At 39.7% G+C, this 27,870-nt stretch overlaps 1 protein-coding gene across 1 annotated transcript; it reads right to left on the bottom strand.

Annotated features, from left to right (window-relative positions):
- Window positions 1–1,962: 1,962 nt before the first annotated feature.
- FAM180A (family with sequence similarity 180 member A) lies at window positions 1,963–26,944 on the bottom strand. The gene is made up of 3 exons (XM_072326866.1): window positions 26,869–26,944; window positions 3,327–3,427; window positions 1,963–2,356 (listed from the first exon to the last, which is right to left on the bottom strand). Exons 1-3 carry the CDS (start codon window positions 26,942–26,944, stop codon window positions 2,015–2,017), a joined length of 519 nt encoding a protein of 172 aa, XP_072182967.1. The 3' UTR covers window positions 1,963–2,014.
- Between the last annotated feature and the right edge of the window lie 926 nt (window positions 26,945–27,870).

Here is a 27,870-nt window from a genome sequence, read left to right as displayed (position 1 = left end):
GCCGAAGATGGAGGTATTTGTGGCTCATAGTTTTGTAGCTAAGGTTTTCAACTTCCTTTGATGTATGCCTGTCAGATGTCAAAACTGACCAACAAAAACCTTCAGGTGCAAAAGTGAAACTACACGTGTATATACCTGCAAGTGTGTACACTCATGCATACTCATAATCAAACCACTAAGAAGGATTGATTCTGACTTTCGTATGCCCTTTGTCCAGCTGTTCTTGCCATTTCCAACCTGCTCCTAAGGCTGCTGTGAGTCCCTATTTCCACAAGCGACTGCCAAACCCAGTGTGCTCTGACTGATCGCAGTGTTTCTTTTTCCTGCAACCAGATGGCTTTGGATGGGCTTTTTCTTCTCCAGCCCTTGGAGTATTCCTGTTAAGAGACACAGATTATATTGTTCCATTTGCCCAGATTATTGTATAATCGTAGAATCACAGAACAGTTTGGGTTGGAAGGGACCTTAACCCCATCCAGTTCCAACACCCCTGCTGTGGTCAGGGACACCTTCCACTAGACTGGGCTGCCCAGAGCCCTATCCAACCTGGCTTGAAAACCTCCAGGCATGGGGCACCCACAGCTGATGTGTGGAAGCACATCACAGCTGTGATATATAAACAATTAAGCATGCCTCAGAAATTGGTTTGGTATCCTCAACCATCCTTTACAGTCTCAGTTTTTTTGATTTGGACCCATCTCCTTGAGAAATTATGTATATGGAGAAAGAGAGAGTGCTGGTATAAAAGGATGAGACATACTCATGTCTTTCATACACTGTGGAAGAGTGAGATAGAGAAACAGCATCTATATAACCTGTGGGCAAGGTTTGAAGAGTATTTCCTTTCTTTGTTCACTAAAGCTACATCCTCCATGATTTTTCTTTAACAGTTTATAATAATCTGTTGCACTACTTCTACAAACAGGCTTTGCAATAAACAAGTACCGCTTTTCCTCTGCTTCCACATTCAGTATTCCCACCACTGAACTGAAGAACAACCTTTCCTTCCAGATACTTGGATATAATTTTTTCCTGAGTGAATAATATAGGATTCTTCCACGTACACACACACACTCACACAAACACACACACAAATACACAGGTGAACAGTATAATTTACAATCAGAAATGAGCCACACTTATGAATTCAGCACCATGTATGTTTTAATCCACCCTCTTCCCCTGCCTCAGAGGGATTCTGACGCACTGGTTTAGATGATCTAAGTTCAAGTGATAGAATCAGAAAATAAATTCTCATCATTAAATTAAATAGAGCTTTTGTTTGCCTTTTACTCCATAGAGGATAAATCCATGTTCAACTCAAAAATAAAGGAGCAGAAGCAAAGTCATGTGCAAATAATGAAAGACACTGAAGACTAATTGGGAGGGTGGTTCTGGGGACCGGGAAATATGTTTACAGGCACTGTTTGCTGCTGGTAGTCACAATGTCCTTTGTCTTCTGCAAATGTTATTGTGATTAAAAACTGGCTCCGCCAAACGAAGTGAGTCAGACAGTGCTTATTTACAGGAATATTTGGAATGCATATATTTGCCATAATTTCTGGAGGCTGACAGTTATGAAACCCCTTCCTTTTACAGAAGGCCTTTGCCTCTCTTTTTAGCATTCTTTTACTGAGCTGCTGAAATATGAAGTTATTTCCTCTGTGAAGAAAGCAGCATTTTCCAGCACATGTGCATATTGTTTATAAGAAACACACAGATAAAATTGGGGCATATCTGTCTGGGATATACATCAGACTTTCTTATTTTCCTTTTACAGAAAATGCCTCAAAGCTATCACAAAACAGAACCAAAGAAACTGGAGAGTTTGAAGACAAGTTTTTTCCCCATCTAATATGTATCTATAAAGTGAATTCCACAAGAGGGAGCTAGAAAACAAATAATCTCTCATGGAGCGGGCCGTAAAACCTTTCATAAAAGGAAGCAGTGGACGTTCTACGTGTGCCCCTTATCAACCAGAAGCGGCTGAGTAGCTGCTGTTTCGAGTCTCCTTCTATGATGACTGTTTGTTGTATGGAAACATCAAGTCGTGCTTCAGCGCTTTGTAAAGATTGACAAAGGATTCTGCCCAAGTGTCCTTCTGGTGTCCCTGGGACTGAGCAGCCCTGTAGGCTGTGTAGACCATGGTCAGCACTGTCCTTTCAAAGTCTTCCTTCTTGAGGACTCTTGGATATGAGGACAGCCTGCTACTCAGCCTGCGGATCTCTGTGATGCTCTTGGGAATAACCTCATTGCAGATGGTGTCAAACTCAGCAGCCTTCCTCAGCGAAGCCAGCTCCTCATCTTTGATGGAGATCCTCTGACCTTTGTCAATGTCAAGCTCAGCTAAAAGAAACTGTCACAAAAACAGAACACAGAAAGATGTTTATCTTCTGCAAGAGACTCTAGGCAGAGTTAATATGAATTAACAACATATCCTTAGGGTTTTGTTATAGATAAGATGAAGAAAAGCCTCACGTGCCACTGGCTGAAGCTGGGGCAGATCAGAAAATCTATATGTGAATGTTGGACTTCTCTATTACATCCCTAGTGAAACTAAGACCAACTCTGGGGAAAGGAGAGAGGAAGAACAAAAGGCAGGTAGCCTTCTTTTGTACAAAACAGGCATATGCTGCTGCTGGTATCACATGGGTTTTAGAGAGATGAGGGCAGCAACACAACCAGGAAATACAGCAGTGGCTTCCCAGCCCATCTTCCTTGCTTGAACAACCAGTGACAGTTTCTGAAGGTGTAGGATAGCTAGATTTGTCCCATGCCCATTCTTCAGTTGGGCTACTTTCCCTTAGCTAATCATACAACGCTGTTCCAGACTGTGTGTTACAACTGTAGTCTCCGCTGCTGGGCAGGAGAGGACATGAATAACTAAAAAGAACCAGTCATGCCCTTGGAATTATTTTGCAGTGATCGATACTGGTTGTTTTAATTGTTTGAACAACTAATTTGGGACTGAGACTCAGACCAACAAATTAAAATACATCGTGTTGTTAATATATTATTATTCTGGAAGAAAGCTACTTTCAGTGGTCAGATGTTTGCTCTGGTTTTCCCTGTCCCTGTCTGTGAGCTAGAACCCACGCTTCAAGTACTGCAGGCAGCTGCTGTCTGCCTAAGTACTTAAAGAGCTGAGTTCGGTGTATATATATGTCTGTTCTCTCCCTTCTGATGAGGAAGTATATAATCATCAGTGGGTTTATGGTTGGGATGAGTAAAGGTGGAATGAAGACAGGTAATAGATAATTCCATAATGTACAGTAAGCTCAGATTTGGTTAGCAGTTGAGGTACCATTTGCACTCATATACTGAACCTCATAAAGTAGAACCACATCTTCCAGGGAGTTTTGTAGCACTGGATTAAGGAAGGCAGCTGAGGACCTCTTCAACCGTTGAGCAGCTGGGTAAAGCATAGCTGGAAAATAATAATGGGAAAAGAGAAATTCTATAGGGTGCCAAACTTGGGAAAGAAGGACTTCTTCAGTAGTTGATTGAACTAAATCACTGCCCACTACAAAAACACTATAAAGTATAATTTCTCACTATAAATAAATGGTATACATGGACTGTTTTGATTGTAATATGCTGGAGGAAGAGGCCAGCTCTTTGTCTTGCATCCAGTATCCAGCAGAGAGTCATTTATGACTTAGGCCTGGGACTCTGAATCACAGAGCCTGAAATGTGTATTCCTCTCCTTGTTCAGCAAGGAGAAACCAATGCTGACCCTACCTACAACCTGTGTTCTTCAGGCTGTACTCCAGCTGTCACACTTAAGATGTTACATTTCTCCTTGTTTCTGCTGTCTAGAAGTTGATCTCTCTGTACTTGATAGCTCCTAGATTACCTCATTTGTCCCCGGTATTTATGTCTGGAAGGAGTGACTCATCCTTCAGAGATGTTTATATCTCTTCATTAAGCCTGGTAGCAGCTTGCACAAGACAGCTACATTCAGTGAGGTGAATCCCAATTTATTATGACCTTAATACTACACAGCCTTAAAGCTAGACACAGCCAACAGTCAGATATTTATTCACTGCTTCAAAATACACTATTGAAATAAGAAAGCAAGAATAAATATATCCCCTGAACCCAGCACATCACTGGGGAAAATGGCTTTGTAGAATCAATGACCTTGATAGTCAGGAGTATAGAAAATACCTGATGTGGAATTACAGGCCACTTAAAGGCTTTGAGTTACTATATTTACTGGCCAAGTACTATTTAAAGGTATAAATTCCTTTTGGAGTTTAGGGGAAAAAATATTTCACTCGGTGTTATATGCATATGATTTGGATGGTGATGTTTAGGGTTTGCTGGATTTCTCCTAATACCCGGGAAAAGGAAGGGGTTTTCTTTAAAAGCTATGCTTGCATGACTACTGCTTCATTTTCTCATAAGCTTCACTTCTAAACCTTCACTGTTTTTCAACTGTAGCTAAATTTGGAAAACAGTTTAAAAAAGGAGAAAAAGTTTTTGGAGGACACTATGATCTCCCTTACTGTCTCCCCCCCCAGACCCCCCTCTCCATCCCAATGTATACATATATATATTTACAAGTAACGTTTGATAGAACATTCAGCTTTTTTAAAATTTCTGAGAAGTTTAATCGCATCCTCATTCTACCATATTTTTTCCATAAAATATTTTTACTAGATCAATTTTGTCTTGTTTTGCCAAAGTCCTCATGATGGATTTTGCACACTGTCGAAAACATGAATATCATTTAAAGATCTCTTTGCTGGACATGCAAAAAAATTCTGCACTATCTGTAATTATTTTGTGGAAAAATTGTCCCTGCTCCCTGACCACACAATTCCTCAGATAATTTTCTTCTTTGATTACCGAAGCAGATCACAAATATGCACTTCTTCCTAAACACTGTAGCCTAAATGCAGTCCTGCTTCCTGGACTTGTGCCAACTGTTGACTTTGTTAAAGTTTGACTTGTTAATGATATTTAAGTTCTAGTAATTCCAGGAGAAAGAAACTAGGCCCTAAGAGATTTACTTAATTAGGACCTTTGCTATCTGGCATATGGGAAATTAATTGGATAATACCAGGTATAAAGTAGTTCATGCTTGACCCAGGAGAGAGTATTTTCGACTTGAGTTAGCTGGGGAATGTAGTATAGGCAAAATAGTTTGCGATATTGCAATAAAAAAAACTTCAGCTGGATACTACAAACTGTAAATACATAGGTTGCTATGAAAGTAATGCCTCCTATTTATTTCCATGGAAACTACAACAGATGGAAAGAGCACAATAACACTATTTGATATAAAAAATTCTCAGCTACAAAACACTATTTTTCAATGCTGTCACTACCATTAGCTATGTATTTTTGCCAGCCAAAAACAAGAGCATGCTGCACCTGTAAAAATCTGCACCACCCACTGCCTCACTGTGCTCATCTGCTGTTTGGTCTCCATAAACATTTAGCAAGTATCAATGAATGTCAGTAGGTGACATTTTTTCCATATGGAAGAATTCAGTTCCACATCCACATCCACATCCACAGTTGCTTCATCTGCACTTCCATGTCAGATACCTTTTTGTCACTGTCCCTCTGCTGCCATTTTTCACATCCCAATAAAATGTGGTGGAATACTGGTGGAAGGTTCAGCCTCTACTGCCATACCACCCACATCTGTCCCTTGTGTCATGTGTAATAAAATAGAAGGCATTACTTTCAGAGCAGCCCTTGCAAATCCTGCAGTGATGGGATGAGAATTAAAATTAAAACTTTCTTAAGAAACTGAATGGTGCTTGCACTGTATGTGACTAAAAGAGTGAATGCATCAAGTAATGGTACAGGTCACAAGTTGACCAAAGGTTCTACTCTGGGAGTGAGTTTGCCTTCCTGTAGTGAGACAATTCAGATCTAGTCCATTTGACCCTGTGTTTGGAGGACCATGGGAGGAAGAGATCAAAAGGACAGGCATCACCTAGGGCTGTTCTTCACCAGGCAGTGAATATGCCCTGTGTTGGTAGCAACCTCCTCTCAAGCATCCTCCCTATGGCCTTCCTGCTCTTGGAGAAGAAAATTTAGCTATTCAACAGTTTGGGTTTCATAGAATCATAGAATCATTTGAGTTGGAAGGGACTCTTAGAGGCAACCCGGTTCAACTCACCTTCAGTGAACAGGGACACACACAGCTAGATCAGGGTGCTTAGAGCTCCATCCATCCTGACCTTGAGTGTCCCCAGAGATGGGGCACCCACCATCTCTCTGAGCAGACTGCTCCAGTGCCTCACCACTCCTGACCCAGCCAAACTGGCTACTGACAAGCAGGGCTATCAACATTTTTTGCTGGTGTTCTATCATTGCTGTTCATCCCTCTTTCTGAAAGCTTTGCTAAGATATCCTAGAGCTATTTCATCCTTCATTATTGGCAGTTGAGGAATGCAATCGAGTGTTTGTGAAGCACTTGAAACTTCGAGTGCTAATTGCCAAGTAATTAAAACTTTTATCACTGGGCAATTAAATTTCTAATTACTAAGCAGCTGGCAGAAATCCAGGCCATAATGATGACAATTCATTTTTGTATCTTTTATATGCTCTTTCAATGGAAATAGCCCCAGAGTGCAGAGTACCCACACATATGCAGATGTATTACATCCCAAATATTCCACGAGCCACGGAAAATGTGTCTATGACATCTGTTTTGGTGCTGTTATGCTTATTATCATCATACTGATCACTTTTGGCTTTCAGGCCAAGTGCAGACTCCTACCAGAGACCTTGGCAGGAAGACTTCTGATTCAGCCCATCACCACCCAAACAGAAATGCCTAACTTAAGCAATCTTCAGGCTACTGAATAATGTATTATTGACTGAGCACTGACCTACTTACAGAATCACAAGTAACATCATGGAAGGCATCTGGGTTTTCCTAACCAAATGTTCCCAGGATAACATGGATTAGGTTAGGACATTCAAACAGACACAGGCCTGAGCTACTGTGTTGTGAGAAAGGGCTTTGTATGCGTATCAGAACCATACCTCTATAGTGGTCAGATTAGCACTGACTCCCCGATCTCATTATCTTGTTCCCAAAGCATATTAAAATTTGTTACTGTTCTTACTAACTCTACTCAGAAACTTTTCTGAACTCATTTGTATTTGCCATGGTGATCTGATTTTCCTGCTCCACGTTTTATTTTATTCCTTCTCTTTCTCTCTTTTCCCACACAGTAGATAAATCCTATTGCCTCTCCCTCCACCATCCTCTCCTTGAATTCATAAATTCCTCAGAGACCAAGTGAGCATTTAGAGCCAGTGCTCTCTGACTTTTGTCACACTGACTTATAAGTTTAGCACAAAAACTGAGACAGGGAATGATTTGCAGCAAGTTTCTGCATTTGATGATTGCAAGTTCCACTTTAAGTTCTTCTGCTGACCTTACTTCCACCTTCATCTGCTTCCATACCTGAGATAATTTAGGTGAGCTACATCAGTGAATAGCAAATTAGCTACCACCTCTTTCCTTCACCAAAACAGTTACCATTTCTTAGCCATTTTCTTCTCCCTGTCATAGAAAGATGCAGACCAATGTGCATCGTTTTGTGGTGATGATACAGATGATTCATTTCAGTGACTATGAATGTCTGAAAAGAACCCTGATCAGTACTGACAGAGAAGGCCCAACCTAGATCTGTAATGTAATGGAGAAACTTCTGATGTGTTGTTTTTAGTTCTATTACAAATGTATTGAGTGATCTCCAACTGAGTTACGGGTACTTCTGTGCTAAGACTGAGTGGTAACATAATAAAAAGCATATCATGTATGAAGATGAGGTGGAACAAAAAGGTTTTGATTAATCTTATTGAAATCATTATTATTATTATATTAATATATTTTATTATTATTACTACTACTATTATTATTACTATTACTATTCAAATCAGTTATATGAGGGCTGCTTTCAAAGTAATGCTTCTGATTTTATTATACTGGCCCATGATGTCAGACGCAGGCAGATGTTGTTGGTATGGCAGCATAGGTTGAATTATTGCACTGGTATTCCATTATATTCTTTTGCCATGTGGCAGATGGCGGCAGAAGGACAGTCTGACAAATGGTTTCTGACATGGAAGTGTGAGTTACTGAAAGGTGTGGAATTGAATTCCTCTATGTGGAAAAAATGGCACCCAACAACATTCATTAACACTTGCTGAAGCCAAACAGTGGATGTGAGCATGGTGAGTTCATGGGTGGTGCATTTCAGCAGTGAATGTGAACACTGAATATGGACACTTGCTTCTAACCTACCTACCTGAGTGGCCTTATCCTGTGCCCTGAGGTTTGCTACTGATTGTGCTTGGAGCTGATGATCAGCTAACAAGTCTAGTCTTGAAGGTGACTCAAAGTGATCTCAAAAAATGGTTAAGGACTACCAGTCTTCTTCCATGTTGTTCATTGCAGGAGTGTAGCCACTCTTGTATGACTGCTAACTCAGCTCCACTTCTCCTTAAGCATTAGCTAGGCTTCTAAACAACAGCTACAGTAGGGTTTGCCAACTAGTTGTCCTGCTTCTAACTATTTAGCTCACAACAGCTTTGAGATTTCTTTACCGTTTAAATGTGATGTCAAGTCTGAAGCTGTGAATAGATCAAAAGCTGGGGAAAGTGAGGAGGGACTTCTTATAAGGGCAGGTAATGACAGGAGAAGGGGAAAAGTCTTTAAACAGGAAGAGAGTAGATTTAGACTAGATATGAGGAAGAAATTGTTTACTGTGAGGGTGGTGAGACACTGGCACAGGTTGCCTAGAGAGGTTGTGAATGCTCCCTGGAAGCATTAAAGGCCAGGCTGGATGGGGCTTTGAGCAACCTGGTCTAGAGGCAGGGCAGTTGGAAATAGATTATCTTAAAGGTCCCTTCCAACTCAAACTATTCTATGATTTGTTTTAAAGATACTTTCATCTTTCTTAAGAACTGGCCCAGAATTTTCTGGACTTCATTAGCCATGTGATAAACATTTGTTGTCAACATAGAATGACAGAATCATCTAGTTCCACTGCTTAGTTGTAAGAAATTGCTACATGCTTGGTAGTACATCCAGCTTGACCCCTCACAGCAAAATTTTCCCAATTTTCCCTTTTTTGCCTAAAGCTTTTGAAGTCATGACTTCCAGTTCTCAATAAAAGGAAGTTACTGCAACCCAAAACATAATGACAACAATTTCTATTTACTTAGATGTGTTCTCTTGGTAAAAGCAGAGAATAAAGGTGATTACTACAAGAGCTTCCCAGTACTGTGACTGTAGTTTGCGTGGAAATAAATATGCTGCTTCCTATATGAAATGAAATGAAAATATAAAACTTCATAGATTATTGCTCACGATTGCACAGTAAATTATGTAAAACATTTAAAAAAACAGTTCATTGTCTGTTATTTTTTGTTCTGTTTTATGACAAGCTTCGAGAACACACAGTATTTGAATTATATTCCATTTTCAGTCTAAAAAGCACGTGATTAGAAAAAAAAAAGAATGAAAAAATATGTGGCCTTGCTCAGCCTTTTTTTTTTTTTTAATGCAACCTTCAAGAAGAGTAAAAAAATCTGCTCTGTTGCTTAAAGTCTTTTAAGCTTGTTGTATGGAGCATATGTTGGTTCCATGAGGGAGATGGAAATTTTCTCGGTGTTATGATATTTCTGTCTAATCTGTGTGGGATTTGTACTAAATGAATCTCAGCACACCCAAGGATCCTGCTAGAGAAGGTATTTGTTAGTAACAACTGTTGGAGATGGATGGTGGAAGTATTGCTTTGACATTCATCCCTACATTTTTTCTTGACCATACACTGCAGAAAAGAACAAATGAGTATCAAAGTCTGCATGTCCTTTAGGAAAGCTTTTTATTTCATGATTCTCTTTGATAACCTCACTTATGAAAGTTTGCAATCAGACCAGAGTATATTTTATACACAAACAGTTTTAATTTGGGCTGAGTTTCTCCATCACTAGAGTAACAACCGAATATCACGAATTAACTGCCTCAGACTGTGAAATTTGTGCCTTTACTTTCCTGCAGTCATTCAAAGTCACCGATTATTTTGTTGCCCTTAGAAACTACCTGCTCAGGCTGGGGGGTATATCTTGATTCTGGAAGGATTACTTCCTCCATAGTGGAGTGGTGGTAGCCTGCGAGAGCTGTGCGGCAGGCAGCAAAAGTTGTGTCGTAGTCCACAGAACATAGAGTGTTATTTAGAAATGAGCAGGTCCATGTGCAGTAATTTTAACCATCTTTATTTCTTGTTTGGTCTTGTCCCCAGAAGAATGTATGCAAGATGTTTAAGGTGTGCTAGGCCTACAGTCTCCCCTGGGATAAGACTAGAGTTTTAGCTGGCCAGCATTGTGATGGGTGCTCAGGCATGGTTTCTTTACACTTTAAGACATTTTGCCTTCCTGCATCAAAACTGCTGTATTAGAAATAATTGAACAGTTTGCAGGAGAAATAAAATGAATGGGAGTCTGGAGAAAGAATAAGAAGAACTGAAAGCAAGGAAGCACATAAAATATATATACATATATATTTATTTATTTATATATATATACATATATATAAAGATAAAATATAAAGACAAAGAAAACCACTGCATTGCTATAGGCCAGCTTCTGAAATCTGCATGTGGAATTGCAGTTACTCACACAAGTAGTTCCCATGACAATAAGTTCTATGCAAAGGCTTGTGCATTCCAGCTTTAATACTCTATTACTGGGACATGAAATCCCAGTGCCCCTCAGGAGAGCACAACAGTGAGATGGAGAAGACATTTTAATTACAAGGCAAGATGAACTTGCACATTTTTAAAAGCAGCTACCAAGAGAATTTTCGTCTTTGTACTTTTAGCTCCATATTGCTGGTATATTAGCTCCTAAGAATGAAATTTGAATGAAAATGATCTCTTCCTTTTTTCTTTTCTTTTTTTTTTTTTTTTTTTATTCTGCCTGCTGGCAAGAAATGAGACTGGGCATTTATTTCCTCTTTAGTTATAAATTGAAGGTTAAAAAGAAAAAGGCTCCATCCTAAAAGTCTGACTGTTGTCAGTGTAGATATGAAAAGGAGGTCTCCCTACGAAAAACAGCAACAGCCAACACAGTTTTTAGGGGAAAAAAAAAAAAAAAAAAAAAAAAAAGTTAAAAAATCTTAGAATTAATGACAAGTTGCACATAATTTTATTGTTAATGACCTAATCAGTTCTTTCAAAGTTACACTTCATTATTTTATCCCCTTTTTTAAAAAAAGATACCTTTTCTAAATGGGTTTCTTAATTCCATACAGTAGGATTCAACCTACCTTATAATTCTATGTTTCATAACTATCCCGTGATATATTACTTTAAACCATATGAGACTGGCCTAGACTAGACCGGACTAAATTAGATTATATTATTTTAGATTGTGTATAGCGAAGTTCCTACATTAAACAAAGGCAGTAGCCATTCTAGTCACTTGGCATGAGTAGGAAATTTAAAGGGGTATTAAAAAGATCAAAAACACTTCTATTTACAGTAATGCATACTACTGGAGAAGGAAATAGTCCATCTGAGCCTGTACTTGTGAGAGTACTGGTATATTTTTTACAGGTAATGTACATGGTTTGGGATATTTGACTAGCATCAACTAACTGAAAGGGTCTCAAAATTTATTTCCTCACATGGAATTTCCATTATGCAGCATTTTCATTTGTTCCCAGCCTGGAGAAATGTATTCTGTGCTATTTATTTTTACCTTGGTCATGAAGAGGGGATCCCTGCCTGGAATTATTTATGCTCACAGAATCTTGCAGATGTCCCAAATAAGCTTTTAATACGCTGAAGCAAAGCTGCTGAAGCAGAGATGAAGAGAAAAAAATATACACAGAGAAACTGAATTAGAGAAGTGAAATGTTCGGTACTTCAATTTACTGACATGGTTCAGGAACTGGAGACAGGCTGTAGTGGACAGTATAATATATGAGTGAAATGCAGCAGTAAAGACAATGCTAACCCTGCTGCACTGACATCTCAAAGAGGCAATAAGATATTTTCCCACCTCAGGTAAAGGTGGGAATAAACTATTGCTTTGTATTTCCATTCTTACTGTGGGACCCCCTGTCCCTTTCTGTTTGCATCACAGTGCTTTCCAAAACTTCTCTCCAAGTGCCCTTGTGCAATGGGAAAACAGAAAGCAATCTTAAACCATTTAAATTGTTTCCTTCAAATAAGGGGATATAATGATGAACTAATCTATTTCCAATTCTACCACGAAGAGAAGGAGGGAGGGAAAGTGCAGCTAGGCACCAGTGCTACAGGGTCGAGTAGCATCTTTTTGTACTTTCTTTTTCATTCAGGTTCCTTTGGTTGCCAGGCAGAAAAAGGTGACAGTGTGGCTAGGCTTTTGCTGAGGCTGACCTCAGCCCAGCTACAGCTGCAAGGAGCGGTCCCATGTGTCTGCCTCCAGCCATGCTCTCCCTCCTTTCATTTGGGCTAACTCTGCTTTGTGGAGCTGCACAGTGAGCCAAGCCAGGAATCTGGCAGGTTGTGAATGAATGCTGAAAGAAGACAAAAAAACTGTGGTAGCTTTTAGCTCCCTTATTCCCCTTCACAACTGCTCTGCCAGCAGTGTTCCTTCTTGTGAGCAACTCCCAGTGTAAATGTGGTCCAACAGCTGTTAGGACATTTGGTGATGATTCCAGATCTTGAATGATGTAAGGATGGATGGTAGCCCTGGTTAAGAAAAGCAGAGAACCTACCCTTGATCTAGCCATCAAATTCATGGACTCATTTAGAGAATGGCTAACTCATTTAGTGCAGTTGCTTCTGCCAGAGATGAGGATAGGCTGCAGGACAACAGGCGACCATTTCCTTCTCTTCTAGGCTTATACTCCCCTTATCTTTTAAGAGAGAAAATTGGACGTATCTAAATTTTATTCCAAGCCTGAATGCTGAGAAAGGAATCAAATGTCAAGTCTGAACCACAGATCAAGCAGGGAGCAGGATGGGTTTTGTCACAATCATGAACTGCAGTTCAGTTTCTTCAGGCTGTTGTTGACCAATTTTATAAAATGTCTATTCAGAAAGTAAAATAATATCTTGGTTATCAGTTAGACAACCAGTATTACACAGATTTAGAAGTTCTTTTTGAGATTAGCCTGCCTTTTCAACCAGAAGAATGCCTGTCCCCTACTACATGCTAATATGAGAATTAACAGATTTCTGTCTTATGATGCCTTCCAGTTGACCCAGTCTTTTCTGCACTAATAAAACACAATTCACTGGACCTGTTGTAAAGATCACTGCTTGAAAGTCTATGCACGTGGCCAAACTGAAAAACAGATACTTTCTGCCTTCAAATCTATGGCCATATGCTTATCTGCAGAATAAAGAAAATAATGAAGGATTCTTGCTACTGTTGATTGGGTTATCCTGCGGTGAATCCTACTGTGGGAACTGCTCCACTGAGATTGTGGAGCTTTTAGCTGAGGTAAAGAGAAACAGTAGAAAAGATGGGGTCCTTGAAATTATTCATTTAAGCTATTTGTGAATACCTTCAACCAGCAAGTAGGTTCCAGCATGTAACTGTCAAACTAGAAACTGCTATTAAACTGATAACAAATTATTTATTATTCTAATTGTGCATGAACTTCTCATCCATATATAGCTGCACACATGCAAAATGACAAGCTATTCCTCGGACTGATTATTTATTAGTATCACAGCTCAGAACTGAGGATAAATGAACATTAAAATGTTCATCAATTCTTCTCCTTCAGATTAGACTGAATCAAAAATTTCTTCCCCCTTCTTTCACATCTCCATCCAAACTCCTCAGTAGGAGGAGAATGCATAAATCTCATTTGTCTGCTTCCTCTACTTTAGGATTTCACCTTTTCTCAAAAACAGTGAAAACCCAGCTGTCTTTCCAGCTGTTCATTGAGCTCCAGATGTCAGTGCACCTGCTGATGATTTTCTTAGTAACATGAATATGAGCTGGATAGTAAAAATGTATAAATCAGCATTACCAGATGAACAAAAAACAGAGGGATATCGTGTCCTTTTCATAAAGAAGTGAATTATTTCTGAGGATAATGTATTTTCAAAGCATTGTGTGTGTTCTAGCAGGGAAGATAAAGAAGTCTGAGAAAGTAGCTGAGAGCTGAAGATGGAGTCACGTTACGTTTCTGAATGTCTGGTCCCCACTGTGTTATTTTCTGCATTTCCATAAAAATAATACTAAAAATTAATGGAACTCAAATATAATCATCCAGAAAAAAAAAAAATAAATAAAAAAAAAATCAGTAGATTTTAATGTGCAGAAGAAATGATGGGCTAGCAGAATTTCATCAGTCTCTGTATTGTCAGAAACACATCAAAGAAATTTGAAGGATAACTTCAAAACAAATTAATTTTATAGCTGCCTCCCCAACTTTACAAACACACACATGAAATTTCCACCTTACAAAGTTGACATTTTTCTACCTTTCTTTGTCATTTCATTCTCCTAAAATTTGAACGTTCCTAGATCTTTCAGGTTTCATAATTTGTCGAAATAAATCCGAGACAGATATACAACTGGATTCCTCATTAAATGCAGAAAGCCCTACCAGGAGCCTGAGTACAGCAAACTGCTTAAGGCAGCTGTACACGAAGGACTAGGTTCTCAAATGACCTGAGCTATCACCACTAGCCCTCTGATGCTGTGCTGTAGACAGCCAGGTCACAGAGAGCCCTGTGCTGTGAAAGATGTGTTTAGGATCAATGTGAAGAGAAAGTTTTTATGATGGAATAGCTGCTCCAATTGAGCCACTGATGTCATCTCTCTAGACTTCAGTAAGACCTTTTACATGATCTCCCATGACATTCTTCTCTCCAAATTTGAAATATATGGATCTGATGGGTAGACTGTTGTTTCTTCCAAGGACCTAAAAGGTATCAAACATTGTGAGCCTCTCCTGAAACTGGTGAAAATTCAAAACTCTACAGCTTTTGCTATTCTACTTCCTGTCACCTACAGATGTCATCACTCAATGTCACCCAGGCAAGAAGACCTTGCCAGTTTGTCTCAGATATTTGTTTCAGAACTTTTCTTCCTATCCATATAATCTGTTCTAGAGTCTTTTGAGCTGAACTTGTAAAATGGAATTTTGTTTCCAGGAAAATAGTCTAAGTAAGTTTTAAGGAAAAACTGTAGAGAATCAGTGCGAAGAAGTTACTGTGATACTCAGATTGTGAATATCAACATGCTTGCTTTTACCCAGATTTAGGCTTTCTTCTCACTAATTTAATATCTTCAAAGATTTCATAATGGGATGTGCTTGCTTAGAATAGCTTTTACCAATAGGTATACACTTAGTGGATTGGCATTTTTAGATGATTCTGACTCTGTTGTCTTGTGACTAGAGAAACACTCTTTGCAAAAACCAAACTTCATCATGTGATAATTCTGAATGACACTTCTTCCTCAACTTAGTGGTAATGAAGGGAAGCTGAGAGAGATCATCAAGATCTGAGTATGTGATTGATATCCATTTTACGCTATCATAACATAACATAATGACTGTGTTATTATTGATCTGGATTGTAGGTGAGAGGAAACCATTGTTTGAGGTACTGGAACACACACTACACATAAAGCAAACTAATCATGTGTTAGGTTGACATTTAGCATGACTGCCAAATGAGATAGGGATAGCTTAGGCCCATATTTTTATTTCTATATGGGAACCCCTGTACACTTTAAATTCCGTTTTGACCTCTGAGCACTACATAGATATTAAGGAAGAAGAATGCAAGGTAGTGGGGTAAGCACCTCTTACATACTGTGTCTGATCAAGCAGCCATGACCCATTACACTGCTCTGCAGATAACAGTCCTGATTGTTGTCAAAGAGGCATTCAGAAGGTGTTTTATAACTTCATATAGATAATACATACTTTATTTGGGAAACAAAAGCATCAAAAATAAATGAATTAAATTTTGGAAAAAGATAAATAAAATAAAATGTAATTAAATAGCTGATCTCAGCTGAATTGGAGCTAGAAGGTCAGTACTCTTCCACCTCAGTGGGCAAGCATTCTGGGGGTACTGAGGTCCAGCCCTGGGTTCAGCAGCATTCATTCACAGAAGTGCTGGGGGAGACACATTTGTTCCTTTGATGGTTATTGCCTTGTTTGTCAACAGGAATGCAATCAGAAATGAAAACCACAAGGACATTATGTCTGTAGTAAAGAGCCAGATGGATGTGATGATCTTTAATTTGCATCAAATAAATAGAAAGGAGGGATGAGTATGGAGCATTTAACACACGTGATGAATTGCTTATGTTTACCCCACTGACAAATTTGTGCAAGTAGAAATTGAGCTCTGCTTTGATAGTGATGTTTTGATTAAGAGTCTTTGTATGCTCCTTTGTAGGATATATATACAGACACACATTTGTTTTGGACTTCACCTCTGTTGGGCCATGCTGGACATGAGCAGCATGCACAGAGATTAGGGCTGACATGACAGGATCAGTGCTGGACTGATGGTCTGTGCATTAGTCATTCTCTGTTTGAAGGGCATCCAGAAATTCTCAGTAGACATCAAGCAGCCCACTCCATAAATACTATTTCTATCTAGAAAAGGAGTGTCTTTCTAGGGAAATCTAGGGTATCCTTAAGGGTTAACAATTTACAACATGGATAGGGCTTCTTCATAACCTGGAGCCCCAAAATTTTCCTTACCGTGAACATAAGAAATACAACACTATGACAAGACAAGCTTCAAGTCCATGTGACAGTCAGATTGAGACTGCCTTGTTTTTCTCAGCTGCACTGATAAATAGCTGAATCTTCCTCTCAGCATCCTGTGTTCCTGGAGGATTCCCTCCATCCACCACATGTAGTGTTGCCCAGACCTCAGCCAAGCAGCTGCTGTCTTCCTTTTGTGCATCAGGGCTTGATTTTACAGAGAACAGTAAGGGACAGGGACCTCATGAAGAAAAGAAGGAAATTTAGACAACACAGGCAAGAACTCCAGGCTTGAGACAGAAGGCAGGCTTGGGTCTATGCTTGTTGTCTGGCACTGCCCTTCATGACTTGAGCTTAACTGGAACTGATTCTATGTGATTTCCATTATGGGGAACACAAATGATGAAAAACTCATGGGTGCTTTTCTAACTCCATATCTTTGTGAGAAGCCACCTGAGTTTTGGATTTACTAACTCCAAGACAAACTAATTCTGTCCCAGCAAAAACCCTGGTTGAATAAAGCATCAAAACAATCTGCATATACGTTTTTGTCATTAGACTTATCTGCCAAATTGGCATGGCAATCCAGAAAACCAGAAGTTGCTGCGACTTTGAAAAATGAATGCTTTCACTTAAAACATGCTGTACTATATTTGGATGTCTACAAGTAGTGTTTAACTGGAAAAGGAGTTTGTTCGGTGCCAAGCCATGAACAATAGCAATAAATGAAAATGAAGCATGCATTAAACGTCTTTTATTTTAGATGTTTTAAATCAAAACAGTTCTCCCAGACAGAGAATCTGCATTTAATAAACAAATTCAATAAAAGGTAACTTTATGCCTCTTAAGAGACAGGCACAAACAAAAACATAAAGTCATGGTTGTGAGCATTATGGAAACCAGGGAGGAAAATGAGGGCTTGCAGAACCTGATCCATTCCTCCAGAGACTGATAGAGGGAAAACAGGGACAACTGTGTTACTGCTGCTGGGACTGATGTTAATGGCAGAAGACAATTGGTCTTAATGGGGAATGCTGCAGTCCCATAACCTTGTAAAAGAACATGCTTTTTTTAACTTCCATGTGAAAAACAGGCTGTTTCTTGGACAGCGTAAAGAGTTCCTTTCATACCTATAGAATTTTAAAAGCTCAAAGAGACATGTGAGGACCCTGGCAATTTTCTAATTCAGCAGTAGTAACTTTTTAGTTACTTTAGTAGTTACTTCACCATGACCAGTGGTGAATTGCCCAGACAGCTGTATCTCAACATCCTGGAGCACTGGGAGGCTGGTGGGAACCAGAAACAAATGTGTCCCTGAGGAAGAGGCTGAGGCTGGCAGTGCCAGACCCAGAGGAATGCAGCCATCCCATGAGCCTGAGAAACACAGATAAGATGAAGACCAGCTGTGACAGATGGATATCTTCTGAAGAGCAGGTTCAAATAGGGATGCATACCATTCTGACAAGGGGGTGAATGTTACCCTAATCTTAAGCATATGTGTGCTTCAATCTTTCCTATCCATATTCATCACATTTTTTAGTATCCCTTCACATTCCCTCTCTCTTCCTCTTTTCTTCTCATTCACATAAACACCTTTCATTTGCCACCTTTGCTATCAGCCACGCCACTTCCTCCCCAGATAACCTCTGAGCTCTGAAGACCTTATTTATCCCTTTCTGAGCAACTCTTTTTCAGCTACCCACCTGGCTCCTTCTGAGAAGAGAGAGCCTCATGAATTTGGAGCCCAGATCCTGGCTGGTGACCTGTTTCCCTGTGGCCAGGGAGGAATTTCCAGAGGACGAGCAGTATGTGTGCTGATCTCAGGGGAACTGGGGAACTGCCAAACCAAACCAGCAAGCTAAGCCAGGAAAGGAATGTTTGTGGAAACTGGGAATAGTGGAGCTTATTTAACTTTGCTCTCTTCCTCCTTTGATTTTTTATTTTTACTTTTTAGCCTTGAGCCCAGCACAAAATCCTCTATGACACAAGCACAGCAGCAGTAAGGTGAGAGGTACAGGCTATGGCTGCAGCCCACAGCACCTTGGGGATACAGGGAGAGCTGCTGCCAAAGGATAAGGCACTGAGTAGGAAAGAAGCCCTGTGACTTAGGTTGTAGACTCAGACTAGTTTAGTATTTCTTGTGGAGCAAGAATGCGGGGGATGTACCATAAAGCTGCCAAAGCAACAGCCAAGTAAAACAGAATTTGGGGTTAGTGAGGGACACAGGGAAAACAGAGGCATGTAGGATCCCTTCATCTTATTTTTTTCAGTGGAAGTGAAAACCCCATAGATGACTGTCCCTTTGTGAAATTTTGTCTCTATATCTGCCTGAAACTTTTACCTGTAGTTCATCCTATTTGCCTTCTCCCCCCCCTTCCCCCCCCCCCTAATTTTTAATACCTTGACACATCTCCTTATCTACTTTGTACCATCAGCTTTCCATGTAGCTGACCTGCATGAACTTCACCTATACAAGTGCCACTCTGTTGAAAAATACTTTAACCAACAAATAACACTTCGAGGCTGGAATATTTTAATACTCAGCACTATTACAGGAAATTAAGTTATAGAGAATAATCAAAATCATAGGCTTCTTCAAGACAGTGGCAAAACTCCCACTGACATCAGTGCTGACAATTTGCACACACTGGTGCTTTTAAAGCAAGTTACAGACAGGTTTACACACACCAGACCAAGACTCATACAACACCCTGCACCTGGGGTCTATGCATTCCACTAGGTTCTCTGCATCTCAAAGGCTCCCTTCAGTGGGATGCAGAGGAAGAATCCATAGTTTTGCAGAGCTCAGTGTTGGTCTCCAGGATCCCAGCCCAGCATTTGAGTCTTGACCTGCCTTGAACCCGAGCACTGGCATTGCATGCAGAGTTAATTGTTCCACTGTTCTGCATTTTACCTCAGTGATTTACATCTTGCCAGGCACAATCTGAGTAATCAGAGCCTCTGCAGCCTGATGATGTTCATTAAGACCTGCTGACTTTCCCTTCAATGACACAGTACTATTCAGTGCTTCTGACAAGATTTCATTTGGCTTGAGAAGTCATTACTCTCCTGCTGAATCTGGCGTGATTTACTTCACGAAAACAAGAAAAACACTTTGTGCTTCACAAAAAGGGGGGGAAAAATCACCATTGATGCCAGCATACCAGACTACATGCACACAGTCATCCTGAAGAGATCTGAGACAAATTATTCAATTACTTTTCACCTCATAAAGAAAAGAGATGTTAATATTTCCCCTCCTTAACTACACTGAAAGTTCTTTGGAGAAGGAAAGACTTTTTTTCTATGTATGTTCACACAGTGTCAGATACAAGTGGGATATTGGGCCACAGAAGTGGAGTAAAAGATAATCAGGAAGGGACTCGGGGAGCTCTGCAGTCTTTGGAAGTGTATATAAGTTATTTCATTTATGACGGAACTTTTTCACCTGTGGACGGGAACACTGCATTCAGAACAGCTTGGTAAAAGTAAAGAGGAGTTACTACAGTCTAAAAATGTAAGGAGGAATTTGGATGGCAGGAGCTGCTTCTGAGCTAGAGTTTGGCTAGGAGATAAGGACCCATGTGCAAACCAATCCAGATCCCAAGGCAGTTCTACATCTCGGACTGAGACAAACACATGGAAGTCTGTGTGGGCATGCCAGAATTCTAAAACTAATCAACAAATTAGTCTGAATTAGTAGCAAAGTGCCTTCCTGGCTCACCAGTCCTTGTACTGGGATGGAACTGAGATTGTTGGGAAGATTCTACTGGTCCACTTTCAGCTTGTGCATCTCCCTTAGTCTAGCACATACTAAAGAAAAAACTGTTGTACCTTACCTGTTTTCTTTGTGTTCTAAAGTACTAGATATATTCTTGTGTTCTAAAGTGACCCAGATGTTGTTAAAATTATCTTTCAGCTTTTGATTCCGTCAAGCTATTTATGACACTACAACCTGTAAGTTTTACCCAATTTTTGACTGCTTCCTGTGGCAACTGGAGCCACAGAATCATTTAGATCCTTCCTTGTTAGCAGCATGACTACTTTATAGAGTACAAAATCTGTGATCTAAACTGAAATGTGAAAAATTCTATAATCTGTCCTCCCTCTGATCTCATCCCAGTTTAGCACAATTGCCCTACAATAGGGCAATTGTGATTTACTAAGCACCTTTTTTTATGTCTTTCAGTTTCAGGTATCCATTGTGAATTCTGATTCATGGGTCATCTTCTTACAGGTTAAATTAATTAAGTCTACGCTATAGAAGCACCTGGGGAATCAGGATGTGCAAAAAAGGATTTTGATTACAGTTATAGCCCTACTCTGTTGGAAATTTTTCCTATTCAGGTGAAATTCATTCAGGGACTATTGTATTTTCAACACCAAGCAGCTTTTACAGATATAAAGAATTAATCCCTTTTCAGCACCTTCCTCAATTGTCTTCTCACTGAAGAGATGTCCGAACCAGACACAGTATGGTCCTATCAGTGTGGCATTAAGTCCAACCAGGTGAAACCCTGTTGAGAGGCAGAGCTCATTCCCATGGGCACATGCCATGCATGTGATTGTCACCCTGCCAGGAATCTAGCTAAGGTCCCTGCATTACTCCACAATGTGCTGCTTCTACTCCTGGTCTATGATCTCTCCTCCCCAAACTTCCATGCAGAGCAGATGTCCTTCATCATTCATTAATGTTCAACCTTTTTTTCCCTGATTCAAAACATGTTCTTGTGTTTGTGTACTTCTAACTTCTAAAAGGGCAGGAAACATTCCTCTAATGCCTCCTTCCTAATGTTTTTTAAAGATCTATTATTTGGATCTATGACATACATAGACTTATCTCTTGTACAACTCTTTGCAAGGGAATTGAGGAAATAAAAGCACAGATACAAAAACTCCCTTCTTCAGGTCATCCATTTGCAATGCTAATTCTCTGAATTTCAGTCCCAGACTGCCAGTTGGGCAATGTCACCACCTCTTTGCAGATACAATGGCAATATTTAGTGCATTTGCATTAGGCAGATGAACCTCTAAACCAGAACACTGCAGCCTACAAACATGCATTCTCAGGAACTGTTACAGGCTTGTGAAACAGACTCAGGGTAGGTGGGAATAACCTCCGTAGCAGATTGATCATGCTAATTGATGTTAGTGTAATAGATCCAATGAGCTGGGAAGGTGGGACATCTGAAGCAATTCTTCAAGTGATCATGTGGGAGCCAGAGATAAGGGAAATATTTTTCTCCATGAGAAGGAACATACTTTACACAGCCAGGCATGGAAAGATTTGGCTCTGTTCCATAACATGTCATATCTTTCATAGTTGTATGCACAATACATATTTTACGATTTGGATAAAAATAACTTTATGAAAATCAAAGTAATTAAATGTTGCATTTTTTAAAAGATCTTGTATGCAGTCCAGATTGTGTAATTTGCCTTTTTTCTTCAGCCAAACATTTGGAGACTTTAAAATAAGCCAAAGCCATGACCTGACATACTTGAGGACTTCTGAGTGCGTATGTGAATACGTGTTTGACCATTTATGTCATAATTACATGCTGTGTTAAAGTCATATTCCTTTTCCTCACACCAAACAAGGTAGCACAGTTGGACTAGTATTACTTTCAGTGGTGGAATCCCAGAGAAGAGAGTGCCTGGCTGTAACTGTGCAATATGAGATGGAGGAAACAGGCAAATATGGCTAAAATGTGTTGCAGACCATAGAGTCATTTGATTTGGAAGGAATCTGTAATGGCCATATTGTCCAACTCCCCTTCAATGTACAGGGACATCTACAGCTAGATCAGGTTGCTCAGAGACTGACTTTGAGTGTCTCCATGAATGGGACATCCACCACACTCAGGGCAACCTGTTCCAGATGATCCAGATGATCCTATTCTAAAGATGCTGTGCATACCCTAAATCCAAGGTACTCATCTTTTATATATTTGGCAAAATTGACATCAACCTACCTGGTATGATATGTATGATCACACAATACAGAAAAGTTTAAATTCTACTTCCTGATAAAAGGACTGGAGATCTGAAGAAGACTGCATGGAGATTTAAAAGGACTGCTGAGAGCCCATCAGGAGATCAACTTACTCTTCCCATGTTCTGGAAACACTTTTTTTCCTTTTTAATAATGCATGAAGACCAGGTAAATCTGGATATGGTTGTAATAATGCTGACATCCTGAAAGGCACAGTACAACCATTCCCAAAAGCACAAAGCCCCATCAGTGTCACTATAGTTAGTATATCTTTTTCTCATTGACAATTTTTATGTCTTCCAATTGTTTGTTGTCCAGTATTTCCTACTTCATCCTCAGTGAGAGGCAATTACCACTACAGCTGTTTCTCACTGTCCAAGAAGCCACAACCACAAGGACTATCACTGCATCTTCTCTCCCTAAGCAACCACAGAACCAGTGTGCCATTGTCTGTGTGCCATTTTAGTCGGGAAGCCCTTAAAGAAAATATTGCCAGCTGAGAAGAAATGTACTAACAAGACTTGCCTTAGGGTTTCTCCTCAGGGAATAGACAGTTCTTGTAACATAGCCCTGAAACTCACTTCTGCTCATCAGCGAACTGGTAGTTGTCAGAGCAGTACAAGAAAAGCAACTGGATGACAAGAAGTGATATTGGTTCAGATTACCACAGTTATGTGTGCTATTTTTATTTTTCTCCTTTTTTATTTTTTTTTATTATTATTATTATTTTTTCCTTTTTTTTTCCCCCCTACAGTTCATACATTTATTAAGGACTGGAGTTGTTATCTTTTCCTTTCTGAAATTAATAACATGTCACCTCTACCATTCCATAGGAAATTCAGTTTCCTAGAGGCCTAAAATTATGTTTTGTCCCTAGACGTGTACTTCACAAATGCAAGAGGCTAATATCATACAGCATAGCCTACAGAAGACTTGAGGAAAGCTGAGCTTGATGATTCCAATCATTCTGTCACCACTTAAAATCATAAAATCGCAGAATAGCCTGGGTTGGAAGGGACCCAACAAGGATCAGTGAGTCCAACTCCTGGCAACACAAAGCACCACCCAAAATCCAAACCCTGTGTCTTAGCCCATTGACCTCTGGCACTCGGGGCTGTGCCCACAGCCCTGTGCATCCCGTTCCATGCCCACCGCCCTGCGGTGCAGACCCTGTCCCTGACCCCCAGCTGCCCCTCCCCTGGCACAGCTCCATGCCGTTCCCTCGGGCCCTGTCTCTGTCACACAGAGCAGAGCTCAGCGCTGCCCCTCTGCTCCCTGTCAGGAGCTGCAGCCGCCATCAACCTCATCTCCCCTGCTCCAGGCGGAGCAAAACCAGGAAACTCAGCTGCTCCTTCAATACCTTGCCCTCCAGACCCTTCTTCATTTTCATGGACCTCCTTTGGATGCTCTCTAACAGTTTTATGCCCTTTCCATGCTTTGGTGAATAAATTGCTCCCTGTGCTCAAGGTGAGGTTGCACCAATGCACTACAGTGCCAGGTACCTCTAGGATTCTGAACACATCAATCCTTGTGAGTGAGATTTGCCTGTAGCTTCTGGAGTAATGTCCACAGGTGGGTCAAAACAGACTGAGTATGTCATTTTTTAATTATTTTTTATTTTACAGAAGGATGAGGAAGTGGGGAAAAAAGAAAGGAGAAAAGCAATAAAAAATATTTTCCTATTTTTCAGTCATATTGTTTTAATTTTTTGCCATTCACTGCTGCTCATAAAAGCAAAGAGAGGTGGCAGACTGGAGTTCCCACTCACTGGTCAATTGAAACATATTCATCTTTCTTCACATATTTGCTGTTTGTTTGTTTTTTTCAGCAAAGAATAAATACTTTTTTGCAGGGCTTGGGCATGGAAGATAACCCAAAAATAAAAGGTATAAGCTAGATTTTGTTTTATCCAATTTACAATGTTCATTTATTTGAGGAACAACAAACAAACAAACAAAAACAAAACAACCTATCAATTGTAGCTAATTAAATCAGGGCCCTTTGTCCTACTGGTTGGTAAACAGCCTGGACTATTGGTCAAGATGAAGCTAATATGCAGATTTGTATTTCATTTCCATCAGACCAGATGCTGATCTGTCTGCTTTTCTACTGCAGAACACAGACTAGCAGTTGGATAAGATTTAAGTAACTGGGATTAATCCAGACACTTGTGGAAGGAAAGAAGAGTAATAAATGCACAGAAGGGTGTGTCATTCCTCAGTACTCAGTCAGATTTCCTCTGACGTTTATGAGTAATTTACAACTTTGGAAGGTTCTTTCACCCCGTAAATATTGCAGAATAGGATAGGACTGATTGGGCTGACAGACAGATATTTTAAGTGACTGGGGGTGCTCTGAAGTAGCTATTATTGAAAGAATCAAATGTTTAAAACAAAGGTTTAAAGCAAAATCCCAGCAGTTGTGGAGAATTAGTCTGGCTTCCTCCTCAGCAGATCCTTAATATTTGCTAGAAAGGAACTCCTTGTCATAATGGGGACTGGATTTCCTCTTCCCTCCAAAGCCTCTAAAATCAAGCTGTAGAGCCTCCAGCTTAAAAATAATCTGCTTTCACTAAAGGAAGCATAGAGTTCTGATACTTTCCTTTAAATGTTCTGGTGATAATAATTGGACTTTTGTAGTTGTGTGGATTTCTTTTATGGCTACGTTTTTGCTTTTTAATTAAAATAAGAGAGTTAGCAAACACAAAGAACAACCTTAAGTTGCATATTGGTTATTTCATGGTAATGGACCCCTCCCCATGTATTTATCACTTCATAGAAAAGATGTCCTAATTTTTCCAAAAGGTAGGATAAGTATATATGTGTAGATTTGTTTCAGATATTCAGATTTAGTTCTAAATTCCTCACCTTTTCACGTGTCCTCAGTGGAAAGGTAAATGCTTATCTAGAGAATCAAAGTATTTCATGAAAGCAATCGTTGCTGTTTCTTCTATTAAACAGTCAAGGAAGTAAAATACACAAAAATATATTTACTCATCCCACATCATCTAACAGGCTAATGGAAAAACTGCAGGAAGAACCTGTTACTCTGAGTCAAAAGTCAGTGCCCTATTAGAAGGCCCCCACTAGCTATAAGGAAGAATTAAATGTTGATACAGAGTGAGCAGAATTGTATCTCATCATTACATCACTCAGAATTTGCCTCTCATACAAAATTCAAACTAAATACAGAGAACAGATTGAAAAGGAATTAGCTATAATGAGGAAGCATGGAAGATCAGAACTATGGAGTGGGAGAGACACCTGGATGTTTTTTTTATTGGTTTATTTGTTTGCTTTTTTAACAGAATCCAGTTCCTTTAAGAATCTGTACATTTCTATATCAGAGTAACGTATGCCTTTTGGGAGATTTACTTTCTCCACTTCCAGCAGCTTTACCGAGTATCTACAGGACTCATAACAAATATCAGAGGAAAGAATTTTAAAAACAAAAAGGAAACCAAAAACCAAAAAACAAAACCAAAACAAACCAAAACCAAAATAAACCCACCATCATCACTAGCTGTCAAAGAAGTACCTCCTATGCAATCTGATAATCCCAAACAGTTTCATAAATCACTTTCACACACATGAATACAAACATATCATGACTGCATACTGTAGTATTGGCCACCGAAAACTGGTAACACCCTAGCTAGCTTTCTCTGAGTTGTGCATGCTAATCTATCAAGGTGACATCATAGGCATTTCTAGGCACCTTGCACAAACTATGCTTTGTTGAGTTTCCTATTAGCAGGTGTCTGCTTGATGGGGTAGAGAACTATCCCACCTGTGGCTGCAGAGGCTTTTGCTTTGAGGCTTCATAACCTATAATTCCTGTTAATTCAAGAGAAGAAGGAGAAAGAGAAAGGAGAAAGTGAGAAAAGAGCACAGTTTTATTCTTGGGATACTTCCTGTATATGTTTGTATTATAGCAGAATATATATATATCATTTTACCTTTCCGCACTTACGCAGGTGCATTTTTCTATTTGTCTGTGCATCTATTTAAGTGACCCATTTGATGAAGAAAAAATTCCAGATCTGGGAGGGTTGAATTATACATTCATATATAATGCAAAATAACTTCAGGCTAAATCTATGCACTCAAAGTTTTCTCTTAAATAATTTTTCATGCTTAAATCTTACCTCTACTCCATCTGTAGTTTACAGTGGCATGAGCACTATAATAGAACAGCAGCAGCAGCAAAGTCTTCCAAAGCATCCTTTTCTTTGAAATATGTATGTCTAGCTATATATTAGTTTCTTTCTTTCCTACCTCCCTTCTGTTCAGGAATAAATAAATGGTTTTTCCTCCCTCCCCCCTGCCCCCTTCCCCTTTGAAGGAGAACCTGTCTGATCTTCTGAGTGCAGCTGAATTCAGCGAGCAGCTCCTCTCCCAACCCAAGTCTCCTCGGGATCAGGAAACTTACTTTTACAGACAGACTTTGTTTTTATTCACATCTGGAATGACTCATGGTGCATGTGAGTTTGCTGGCAGCTGTGAGAATAAATATCATTACATTTTTGTAGTTGAGTTTCATTTGTTATATGGGCCAGTTGGAATTTATTTTCATCCAATAAAATAGCCACAAGAAACTTCATTAAAGGACGCACTTGAGACCTAGATATGTTGCTACTTTTCTGTAACATAGGGCAGTATGTGCTAACCTGGATCTAAATCAAAAAGCTCCTCTGGAATGATGTACAGCTGCACTTGAATGCTTAAGTCAGGGAGTGGAGCGTATGTTCTGCAAGAACATTTTGCTACTGTGATTCATATAATCACTTTATTAGGAACATATAATGCTTGTGCTTAGACTTCTATGGGACAAGTGCTGGCCTTTTCCTCTGTTTGGCCACTGCAGAGCACAGAAAGGTCCAAATCCTTAACTGGCTCTCTTCACACTGGGACTGTGGGACAATCTGCAACAGCCAGAATGAATGTGGAGAGGTGAGGCTGAACAAAGAGGTTACTACATTTGTTTCCTCACTGACACTAGCCCTGATAAAAGCAACACTGGTATTGTTATCACAAATAGACCTAGCATGGAGTACAGGTACATACTGTCTTTAATGTAGTTCCCGCAACAGCTTCAGAATGGGCTGGGGAACAAGTTGCTGTATGTTGGAATAGACTGGTGAAAAAGG

Source organism: Excalfactoria chinensis, chromosome 1, assembly GCF_039878825.1.
Source record: "Excalfactoria chinensis isolate bCotChi1 chromosome 1, bCotChi1.hap2, whole genome shotgun sequence".
Lineage (NCBI taxonomy): Eukaryota > Metazoa > Chordata > Aves > Galliformes > Phasianidae > Excalfactoria > Excalfactoria chinensis.
This window is presented reverse-complemented; position numbering and strand designations above follow the sequence as displayed.

Coding starts and splice junctions, on each gene's coding strand:
- FAM180A (XM_072326866.1), bottom strand. CDS start 26,944: ATGCTTTGGAAGACTTTGCTGCTGCTGCTGTTCTATTATAGTGCTCAT. Junction 3,428..26,868: donor AAACTACAGATGGAGTAGAG/GTAAGATTTAAG, acceptor ATTATTTTCCAG/CTATGCTTTACCCAGCTGCT. Junction 2,357..3,326: donor ATGTGGTTCTACTTTATGAG/GTTCAGTATATG, acceptor TTTTTGTGACAG/TTTCTTTTAGCTGAGCTTGA.